The sequence below is a fragment of the Schistocerca nitens genome, chromosome 4 (assembly GCF_023898315.1).
Source record: "Schistocerca nitens isolate TAMUIC-IGC-003100 chromosome 4, iqSchNite1.1, whole genome shotgun sequence".
Classification (NCBI taxonomy): domain Eukaryota; kingdom Metazoa; phylum Arthropoda; class Insecta; order Orthoptera; family Acrididae; genus Schistocerca; species Schistocerca nitens.
The window spans coordinates 425128628-425140140 of NC_064617.1; the positions used below are offsets into that span (position 1 = coordinate 425128628).

The 11513-nt window shown below is 42.2% G+C and overlaps 1 protein-coding gene across 1 annotated transcript; it reads right to left on the bottom strand.

The window, feature by feature from the left end:
- Nucleotides 1-526: 526 nt before the first annotated feature.
- LOC126252353 (piggyBac transposable element-derived protein 2-like) lies at nt 527-1774 on the bottom strand. The gene has a single exon (XM_049953244.1). The coding sequence runs from the start codon at nt 1772-1774 to the stop codon at nt 527-529; it is 1248 nt and encodes a 415-aa protein (XP_049809201.1).
- Between the last annotated feature and the right edge of the window lie 9739 nt (nt 1775-11513).

The window sequence follows — 11513 nt, forward strand, 5'->3', positions numbered from 1 at the left end:
TTTGGTAAAGCAAAGAGGTTTATTACATTTGATGCATTTAGTTCGAGAATATGCTGTAATGCACAACTTACATCTCTGTGTTCTACATGCTGTGGCCAGTGCCCAATGTTGTCATACCTTACATCATCAACTGGGCTGGGAACCAATGGGGCTCGTTTCTTCACAACTGTAGGCGATGGACTGTCATCTGATGGCCGTCCTCATCTTCTTACCAAAGTTTCTCCTGCTTTTAGTAGTCCATGAGCTACATCAGACCGAAAAATCAACAGAGACATGTGTTTGGTAATTTCTCTTTGTCTGCAGTGTCGGCGGTATAGAAGCCACGCATTCACAACACACATGTCAAGGAGGTGGAATACGGTCCTTAGATAAAATCTTTGCACACCAGTATAACTCCTATACAAAGCAACCAGCAGATCAACTCCTCCCATCGAACGGTTATATTCTCTAACAATGTCTGGCCTTGGAACATCAATATATTTTCGTTCTCCCACTGACCAACGTTTCACTGGTTCTACTGGACTTACTACTTTGTATATGATGCAAGAACGACAGACTTGTTATCATACCACTTCGGCGCTATGATGTTCCTTTCTGTTTCAGTTCGATAACCGTATGATCCTCGTCCCTGCTTTTTCAACTCACTGTCTGTTTTTAGATTGCAGCCTTTAAGTCTTGTGGGTCTAACAGTTCCAACAGCCAAAATGCAATAGTTTTTCAGGGCAGAAATAAGATTGTAAGTGGTGAACCAATTGTCTTTAAATACTTTAAAATTTTTGTATTTTGGCAGTCCTTCCCAAAGCCTTATCACAATATCACCACTTATACCCAGACCAGTATCATTATGTACAGTTCCTTTCCCTCGGTATATTTCAAAATCGTACACAATTCCACTAGAACCAGCACGTGCAAAAACTTTTATAGCCCACTTGTGTGGTTTGCTTTTTACATACTGTTTCAGGGATGAATGACCTTTGAAAGTAATGATTAATTCATCCACTGAATGATATTCCTCAGGTTCAATAACTGAAAATCCTTGTTTGATTTTGTCAACAAATGGTCTCACCTTGAACAGCTTGTCATAATCAGGGTCCTCTCTTTGTTTCATTTTAGTGTTGTCATTCACATGTAAATAATTTCTTAGCTTATCAAACCTATTTCTAGGCATTGAGTCAGCTATTGGAGAAAATCTTGTAGCCTCTGTCCAGTACATTCTGTAACTAGGCATTTTCACAACACCTGCTAGGCTGTTTATCCCTATATACTTTTCTACTTCACGAACATTTGTATCTAAAGATGCACCTGTTTTCTGTGTGCAGTATAGATTAGATTGCTCGACTAGGTTCTGGATAATGTCATCACTACACATTGTTCTGAAATACTGCAAAGGTGTCAGTTCATCTCTTGGAGGGTCAGAAAAAACTGCATTACATGATGTGTCCACTTCTTCAATGTCCTTCATTATCCACCGAAGATCCCAGTGTGTATCACACTGAATTTTCTGAGCTGAATGACTTGGTGCAAGGTTTGGCTCAGCAAGTAATCTTGAAGCTAAGGGAACATCATCTTCATCATTGGCTTGAGGGTCCAGAATTTCAACCATATCAAGGTCCATTCCTTGAAGAAACTGTATATCCAGAGTAGTAGGGTCCTGCTGCCGAGCATTTTCAATCTCTTCCTCCACATCAGACGTATCAAGGTCCAAATCAGATAAATCACCTTCGAGAAGCAGCAATATTTCTTCTTCTGATAATGATTTATGATTGCGAATCATCTGGTAAACAAACCAGGAATTTTTTGCTAAAGCAGCAAAAAAAAAAAAAAAACTGGTAAATTATATCAATAAAAATTTTAACATATTAATATTAGTTAGTATAATAAAGCTTCAAAAGAAACTTGAAAATATTAGAGTTACACATTATGGTAAACTTTAGTCGAAGTTATTGCATGTACTACATTTGGTAACATAACAAATGCCCAATGATGCCAAATGGAGTCATACATGTTTGTGACTTCCAAGCAGAAAATTACCGTAACTAGCATTATTTTCAAAGTGTTTACTAGTTAATTTACACTTTCAACAATAATTTATTAGTGCAACTTTTATATTAGTTTGCTTCCTTTACCTTGATATAATACTTTGAAAGTCCAGCTGGGTGCACTGTACCGTAGACACCATGCAACAATACTTTTGCCAAGGCATTGCAGCCTGGTGCTCTCTGTTTTAGCGAATTCACGGTAGCCAACATAAGAACAATGAACTTTAGAAAGCCCTGCACACTTGTGTATAATTTTGGGACAAATAGTTTGGCCTTGGGAAACAGTTAAATATGATGATGCCATATGGCATCACTGGGCTGGAAAGGGTTAACGATGTTGCTTGTGGAATTCAAGAAGTCAGGTGCTTTTATGACACAATAGAAACGTTGTATCTTTCCTTCAGTTATGGTATTAAAAGACTGGAATTTCTAGTGTCTTCTTGTACTTGAAAAAAAGTTTTACCCAACACGTTGGTCTTCGAGAGAGCAGTCTGTTAAATCACTTCGTTATGCTTATGTCGATGTACTTAGGCTCTGTCAGAAATAATACTGATATCTAAGAAAAGGGAAAAAAGAGAACAAGCTGTTGTTTTGAAAATCCAATAATAGAAATCTGAATTCATTTTTCAGATAGTGCTGCAATCAAAGATCCTAGAATGCACTAATTTAGCATCTCAGATTATGAGATGGGGTAATGTAGAGCTTGATAAAGCATGTTCTTTTGTTCAGAATGTATTTGATAATTTACGTTGCTATCGAAACAATTTTGAAGAAGCGATGTCATCAGCTACATCTTTGACAAAGAAATGGGGCGTTTCACAACAAATTGAAACTAAAAGAATTCGAAAACTGAAATAACGTTTTGTTGAGTTGTGCGAAGATGAGCGACTAATGGATTAAAATATATCTTTCAGAACCATTGTTTTAATGGCTGTTTGGACATTTTGTAGCCCTGTTAAAGAGCAGATTTTGGTATATGTACAATGTTAACCTTTCCTTCAAATTGTTTTCCCACAATTTCTACATTCTGCTTCCAATGAAGATATTCTTCAAAAAGAATATAAGGACGTTTAGCCATTGAACACCCAGACAAGATAATGGGATTGGAAAACGCCCAGAAAAAAGAAATAGCCTTATTAACTTCTGTAGTTGACGTAACGAAACTGTCAGCAATATAGAATTCAATCTTAGCTGCTAGCGTTCCAGACTTAAGCACAGCATTTGGCCTGTTTTGAACTATTCCTGTTACTGTTTTTTCGGATGAACTCTAATTTTCGAAGCTCAAGCTATCTGCGGAGTTCTGTGGCCAAGACAGGTTTAGTACACTCAGCCTCCTCAGTATTGAAAGTGAAAGAGCTAGAACCACTGACGTCAGGAAATTGTCAGTACCTTCGCATCAGAGAAAGCATGTCCCCTTTTCACTAGAGATCAAGGTGAGTACTGTGAGGTTTAATAAGCACAAGTACATCAAACAACAGCTATAAGTATAGGCATATGCTTATTGCTATTGAATGTCAATCACTATAATGAATTTAATTTTTAATAATATTTACCAGTATTAATAATTTTATGTCATACTTTGAAAACTGTAAACAAATACGCCTAATCCCTTTGTTTATAGCATACGGGATTGCACAACACACTGCATTAAATTTCTACTTCCACCTGGTGTAATTAAAGTTATGTCAGTTACTGATAGGTTATACACTTTATTTTAGGGGAGTCGGATTTTTATTTTCGCGGGTGGGCTTCTATTGCATATGTTACGTCTCTGTGTGTAATAACTGATTTGGAATCATTTATTGACATGTTAGAATCATTGAACACAGTGCTGTCTAATGTTGGTAGCGACTGGAAAGGAGTCGACACCGGTTACCGGTGTTCAATATTCCCATTAGTCAGCTCGCACAAGAGTCTTCTTAAGTGTGTGCAAATATATTTGTATTGCTTGAACGTAATAACCAGAGCTTCTTTTGTTTAAATTGTTTTCAAACCTACTTGCAGACTTCCAAAAAATATTAATGAAACTTTGGAGTACTTTTTGTAGTCTAGCCAGAGGGCACGGTAAGACCTATTCCACAATCCATCGGCCCCCGCCTGTCTAATTGAATACACAAAACATAAAAACCTGAAAAGTGAAAAATACCTAGTAAATTGTAATAATCTGCGTTGTTTCGAAATAAGGATTTTTCTGAAAATGTAGACAAATCACAGCATTCGTACAAAATCGCTAATGTCGGGCATGCTATGGTCTGTGAGCTAGGAAACGTCATACCTTTCAGGTGGCTGTCAGTTTTGCATAGTGGCTCTGCTGCGATTGAAACAAACACGCCCACTGTACAACACGACCGCGTTCCTCGGGTGCCAGTCCAGCGATGCCCATGTAAAAGCAGTTTCCACACGCCGGCTCTGTGGCCAGCAATTCCGAGTGCGGGGAACTGACAGAAAAGAGATCGGAGGCTAGTGAGCTCCATTCTGCCTTGGGTTCAGGTCAGCGCAAAAACGCAGCTGCGTCAAAGAAAACGGCGTAATTTTCCATGAACAGCGCGACAACGAAAAAAAAAAAAAACCATTGTTAGTGTAGTGATTGCTAATGCTTTAATGCACACCTTCACAAAATAAGTGAAGCACCAATAACGGGTAGAGGAAACGAAATGAAACTTTGCAGGTTGAGACTGTATGTGATGTTGTTTCAGTTCTTAGAACATCGAATCAACTTTACAAATAACTAGGCAGTATGAGCCCACTTGTGAGTATGATGGTGTATCTCGTCTGGCATAGATACATGAACTGATTTGGTTGGGATGTATGTCATAAAGCCATTGTGTCCTGCTCTAAGACAAGCTGGCCTGCAACTGTTTAAACTGCTCCTTGACAGCCTGATACGGAGCTGATGTCCAAGTTGGTCCCACATATGTTCTATTGCAGACAGAATTGGGGGCCTTGCTGGTCACAGTAATACACAAACATCACATAGCCAGTCAATAGGGCGCTGCCATTTGTGGACAGGTGTTGACCTGTTGAAAAATGGCACCACGATATATGGCATCAGAGGTAACACATGAGACTGTAGGATGTCTGTGATGTACTGTTTGGGCATCAGAGTTCTCTCAGTCACTACCAGCCATGACCTGCAGCCATACTCAAAGCTTCCCAAAGGATGCTGTCAGGAGTAATGCTTCTCTCCAAAATATTGGAAGAATGAGACCTATCACCTGGTCATCCCCATACTCGCTGACGATGGTCATACAGGGTATTGCAGAACCGCTATTCATCGCTGAACACAATGTGATGCCATTCATTGGCACGTTCCCCAGTCAGAGCATCACTCCAAACAAAACCGTTTGTGTTGTAGTGTTAAAGGTGGATTACACATGCGACAGTAATTCCTTAGTCCAGTTGCTGCTAATCAGATCAATGATGTGGAATGGCAAAGAATGTTGCAGGGAACCCATTACTTGATGGCAGCTGCAGATGTCAAGGGGTTACAATGCGCTTGATGCACAGTATGGTGACCCTCCCCTGTGGTGGTTAGATGTGGTCACCAAGAACCTTGATGATCCTCATGCTCCCAAGCAGTCCAACAGTTGGCCACTGTCACATCCAAATGCCCCCCAAATATGGATGCTGCATGTTTCAGCCAAATGGACACTCAGAATGAGGCCCCTTTCAAACTCCGTCAGGTGCTGATAACGCTGTCTCACACAGGTATGCAACGTCACCATGTCCTTCACTGTGATCAGACACCAGCACCTGACCTCGGTGCTGTCTCGTGTGTTTGTAGTACTGGTACATTTAATGTTAATTTGTTCTTTTGTTTATTTGTCTGCTGGTTTTTGTTTGTCAGCTCTAGTTGTCATCATTTTTTATTTTATCTTCACTTGCTAAATGCTTTTACACATGTAGGTCCATCCACTGCATGGTCGGACGCCAGTGTTGCTGGTTGCCCAGATTGACAATAATTGGATTATCTGACCACTGCATCAATTCATAGAATTGGCGGGTGGTCTGTTTGATGTGGTTCTTCAACATGGGGACGCCAGTCTGTTCCCCTAGGGGGGAAGCATCTAGGCAAGTTCAGAGCCAGGCATAGTGCTTTATTCTGCACTTTCTGCAGTTATTTAAAGTTAACTTGAGCAGCATTTCACCAGGCCACAGACACATACTAGTCTCATGAGTTCCAGGTGTGGTGTAATTCCACACTGTGTGAATAGCGTTGAGTTTGGGTTTAAAAGCGGGTAAAGATTGAGTAGATGACCCAACACTTCACCTCCCACTTCATGGGTGTGCAGACACCAGGCCAATGTCTGTCTAGGGTCACACTGAGGTATTTACCAATATGTGAGAATAGAATGGTGCCTCCTGTGATACGAAATGGCATTAGATCTGCGGGAAATCTTCTCCTGGTAATAACCAGGGTGGTTCATGGTGTGGGTTCCTGTAGTCATGTCCTAGTTCATGAACCACGGGCAACATACGAGTGGCCAAGTAAGTGGTCCTGACAGTCGGGATACCAGTTACTTTGGAATAAGGCTGGGCATCTCAGACATATTCTGAGTCGTGGTCACCTTTGTGCTCATACGGCAAAGACTACCAAATCCACCGGTTAGGCCCTCAACCGTTAGGGGTAAAACCCAATGGGACTCGGGGCAAGTAAGGCTAGCAACCTGCTTCCCTGGTACTTTAAATATGATGCTGGCAACAATCAGAGCAAAATGCCTCGGACCTTTGGAGGTGACGGAGTCCCACATCTAACTGACAAACCAGGGACTCCTAAGATACGACTTGGCAAACAAATGGTAATGAGATGGGGAGCTATTAATATCAATGGGGGCTACTCTGGAAAGAAGGTAGAGCTGGCAGAGGCTGCAAGTAAGATGGGGCTGGACGTTTTAGCTGTTAGTGACATTCGGGTAGGGGGTGAGAAAGAAGAGGAAGTGGGAGAATACAAGGTCTACCTGTCAGGAGTCAAAGCAGGAATAGCACAATGGGGTGTAGGGCTTTACATCAGGAAAGAAATGGAACCCAGCGCAGTTGCAATAAGGTATGTAAACGAACGACTGATGTGGATAGATTTGACAGTGTCTAGCAAGAAAATTAGGATTGTGTCAGTATATTCGCATTGTGAAGGGACAGATCAAGGTAAGATGGATAGTTTTTATGAGGCACTCGGTGATGTAGTTGTTAGAGTAAAGGACAAGGACAGTGTTCTGCTCATGGGTGTTTTTAACGCCAGGATTGGAAATCGAACAGAGGGGTATGAAAAGGTTATGGGTAAATTTGTTGAGGATATGGAGGCCAACAGGAAAGGGAAACAACTCTTGGATTTCTGTGCCAGTATGGGCTTAGTAAACACAAACTCCTTTTTTAAACATAAGAACATTCACCAGTATACTTGGGAAGGCAGGGGAACCAGATCTGTCATTGACTATATAATAACAGATCAGGAATTCAGGGGATTCTTTGATGACACTGATCATTATTTAATCTGCAGTGAAATTGGGATTGTGAGGCCGAAAGTGCAGCATGTCAGGTCCATATGTAGGAGGATAAGAGCGGAGAAACTTCAGGATAAGGAAATCAGGCACAAGTACATAACAGCGATCTCAGAATGGTACAAGTTAGTTGAATGTAGTCAATTACAGTCATTGGAAAAGGAATGGACAAGGTACAGGGACACAGTACTAGAAGTGGCTAAAGAATGTCTTGGAACAGTAGTGTGTAAAAGTAGGATGAAGCAAACAGCTTGGTGGAATGACACAGTCAAGGCAGCCTGCAAAAGGAAAAAGAAGGCGTATCAAAAATGGCTACATACTAGAACTCAGGTAGACAGAGAAAGTTATGTTGAAGAAAGAAACAAAGCCAAACAGATAATTGCAGCATCCAAGAAGAAATCTTGGGAAGACTTTGGAAACAGGTTGGAGACTATGGGTCAAGCTGCTGGAAAACCATTCTGGAGTGTAATTAGCAGTATTCGAAAGGGAGGTTAGAAGGAAATTACAAGTATTTTGGACAGGTCAGAAAATCTGCTGGTGAATCCTGTGGATGCCTTGGGCAGATGGAGGGAATATTTTGAAGAGTTGCTCAATGTAGGTGAAAATACGATCAGTAATGTTTCAGATTTCGAGGTAGAATGGGATAGGAATGATGATGGAAATAGGATCACATTTGAGGAAGTGGAGAAAATGGTCAATAGATTGCAGTGCAATAAAGCAGTTGGGGGGGGGGGGGGAATTAAGTCGAAACTCATCAAATACAGTGGAATGTCAGGTCTTAAATGGCTACACAGCATAATTGAAATGGCCTGGGAGTCGGGACAGGTTCCATCAGACTGGACAAAAGCAGTAATCACACCAATCTTTAAACATGGAAACAGAAAAGATTGTAACAACTACAGAAGTATCTCTTTAATCAGCAGTGTGAGTAAAATCTTCTCAGGTATTGTTGAAAGGAAAGTGCGAGTATTAGTTGAGGACCAATTGGATGAAAATCAGTGTGGGTTTAGGCCTCTTAGAGGTTGTCAGGACCAGATCTTTAGCTTATGGCAAATAATGGAGAAGTGTTATGAGTGGAACAGGGAATTGTATCTATGCTTTATAGATCTAGAAAAGGCATATGACCGGGTTCCTAGGAGGAAGTTATTGTCTGTTCTACGAGATTATGGAATAGGAGGCAAACTTTTACAAGCAATTAAAGGTCTTTACATGGATAGTCAGGCAGCAGTTAGAGTTGACGGTAAATTGAGTTCATGGTTCAGAGTAGTTTTAGGGGTAAGACAAGGCTGCAACCTGTCTCCACTGTTGTTCATATTATTTATGGATCATGTGTTGAAAACAATAGACTGGCTGGGTGAGATTCAGATATGTGAACACAAAATAAGCAGTCTTGCATATGCGGATGACTTAGTTGTGATGGCAGATTCGATTGAAAGTTTGCAAAGTAATATTTCAGAACTAGAAAAGAAATGTAAGGACTATGGTATGAAGATTAGCATCTTCAAAACGAAAGTAATGTCAGTGGGAAAGAAATATAAACGAATTGAGTGCCAAATAGGAGGAACAAAGTTAGAACAGGTGGACGGTTTCAAGTACTTAGGATGCATATTCTCACAGGATGGCAACACAGTGAAAGAACTGGAAGCGAGGTGTAGCAAAGCTAGTGCAGTGAGCGCTCAGCTACGATCTACTCTCTTCTGCAAGACGGAAGTCAGTACCAAATACCTTATCAACAAGGTTGAGGTTACGGATATGAAAGTAGCTAGGATGATTGCAGGTACTAGTAGAGGGGAACAATGGCAGGAGGGTGTCCACAATGAGGAAATCAAAGAAAAACTGGGAATGAACTCTATAGATGTAGCAGTCAGGGCGAACAGGCTTAGATGGTGGGGTGATGTTACACGCATGGGAGAAGCAAGGTTACCCAAGAGACTCATGGGTTCAGTAGTAGAGGGTAGGAGGAGTCGGGGTAGACCAAGGAGAAGGTACCTGGATTCGGTTAAGAATGATTTTGAAGTAATAGGTTTAACATCAGAAGAGGCACCAATGTTAGCACTGAATAGGGGATCATGGAGGAATTTTATAAGGGGGCTATGCTCCAGACTGAACGCTGAAAGGCATAATCAGTCTTAAATGATGATGATGATGATGCTAATAACCAGGACCTGGCTTTCTGCAGCATTCATCTTGAGCCTCCACTTGGTGGCCTAAGATCCTAGGTTATCACAAGATTCTTGCACACAGTGTCTCATTATATGCACACTTAAGCTGCACGTAAAGGGCACAGTGTTGTCTGCATAAAGCGCTAGCTCCACACTTGGGGTTTTTTGTATATCAGACATATATAATGTGTACAGCAAGGGCCTTAGTACAGCCCCCTGTGGCATACCCACCCTGATTTGCCTCACTGTGGACTGTCCTCCATCACTTCGGACATGAAACATACACTGTGTGATCAAAAGTATTTGGACACCCCCAAAAACATACGTTTTTCATATTAGGTGCATTGTGCTGTCACCTACTGCCAGGTACTCCATACCAGCGACCTGTGTAGTCATTAGACATTGCGAGAGAGCAGAATGGGGCGCTAAATGGATCTCACGGACTTTGAACGTGGTCAGGTGATTGGGTGTCACTTGTGTCATACATCTGTATGCGAGATTTCCAGACTTCTAAACATCCTGGGATCAACTGTTTCCGATGTGATAGTGAAGTGGGAACGTGAATGGACATATACAGAACAAAAGTGTACAGGCCAACCTCGTCTGTTGACTGACAGAGACTGCCGGCAGTTGAAGAGTGTCATAATGTGTAATAGGCAGACATCTATCCCGACCATCACACAGGAATTCCAAACTGCATCAGGATCCACTGCAAGTACTATGACAGGTGGGAGGTGACGTCGAGCGGCTGCCCATAAACCACACATCACGCCGGTAAATACCAAACGACGCCTCGCTTGGTGTAAGGAGCGTAAACATTGGACGATTGAACAATGGAAAAACGTTGTATGGAATGACGAATCATGGTACGCAATGTGGCGATCCGACGGCAGGGCGTGGGTATGACGAATGTCCAGTGAATGTCATCTGCCAACGTGTGTAGTGCCAACAGTAGAATTTGGAGACGGTGGTGTTATGGTGTGATCGTGTTTCTCATGGAGGGGGCTTGCACCCTTTGTTTTGCGTGGCACTATGACAGCACAGGTGTACATTGATGTTTTAAGCACCATCTTGCTTCCCACTGCTGAAGAGCAATTCGCGGATGGTGATTGCATCTTTCAACACGATCGAGCACGTGTTCATAAGGCACGGCCTGTGGCGGAGTGGTTACACAATAACACCCCTGTAATAGATTGGACTGCACAGAGTTCTGACCTGAATCCTACAGAATATCTTTGGGATGTTTTGGAACGCCGACTTCGTGCCAGGCCTCACCGACCGTTATCGGTACATCTCCTTAGTGCAGCACTCCGTGAAGAATGGGCTGCCGTTCCCCAAGAATCCTTCCAGAACTTGATTGAACATCAGAGTTCTGACCTGAATCTAACAGAATACCTTTGGGATGTTTTGGAACGCCGACTTCGTGCCAGGCCTCACCGACCGTCATCAAAAAAATGGTTCAAATGGCTCTTAGCACTATGCGACTTAACTTCTGAGGTCATCAGTCGCCTAGAACTTAGAACTAATTAAACCTAACTAACCTAAGGACATCACACACGTCCATGCCCGAGGCAGGATTCGAACCTGCGACCGTAGCGGTCGCTCAATTCCAGACTGTAGCGCCTAGAACCGCACGGCCACTCCGGTCGGCCGACCGTCATCGATACTTCTCCTCAGTGCAGCACTCTGTGAAGAATGGGCTGCCATTCCCAAGAATCCTTCCAGCACCTGACTGAACATCTGCTTGCAAGAGTGGAAGCTGTCATTAAGGCTAAGGGTGGGCCAACACCATACTCAATTCCAGCATTACCGATGCA

Excerpts from the sequence above, each read along its gene's own strand:
- LOC126252353 (XM_049953244.1), bottom strand. The coding sequence starts at position 1,774 with ATGATTCGCAATCATAAATCATTATCAGAAGAAGAAATATTGCTGCTT.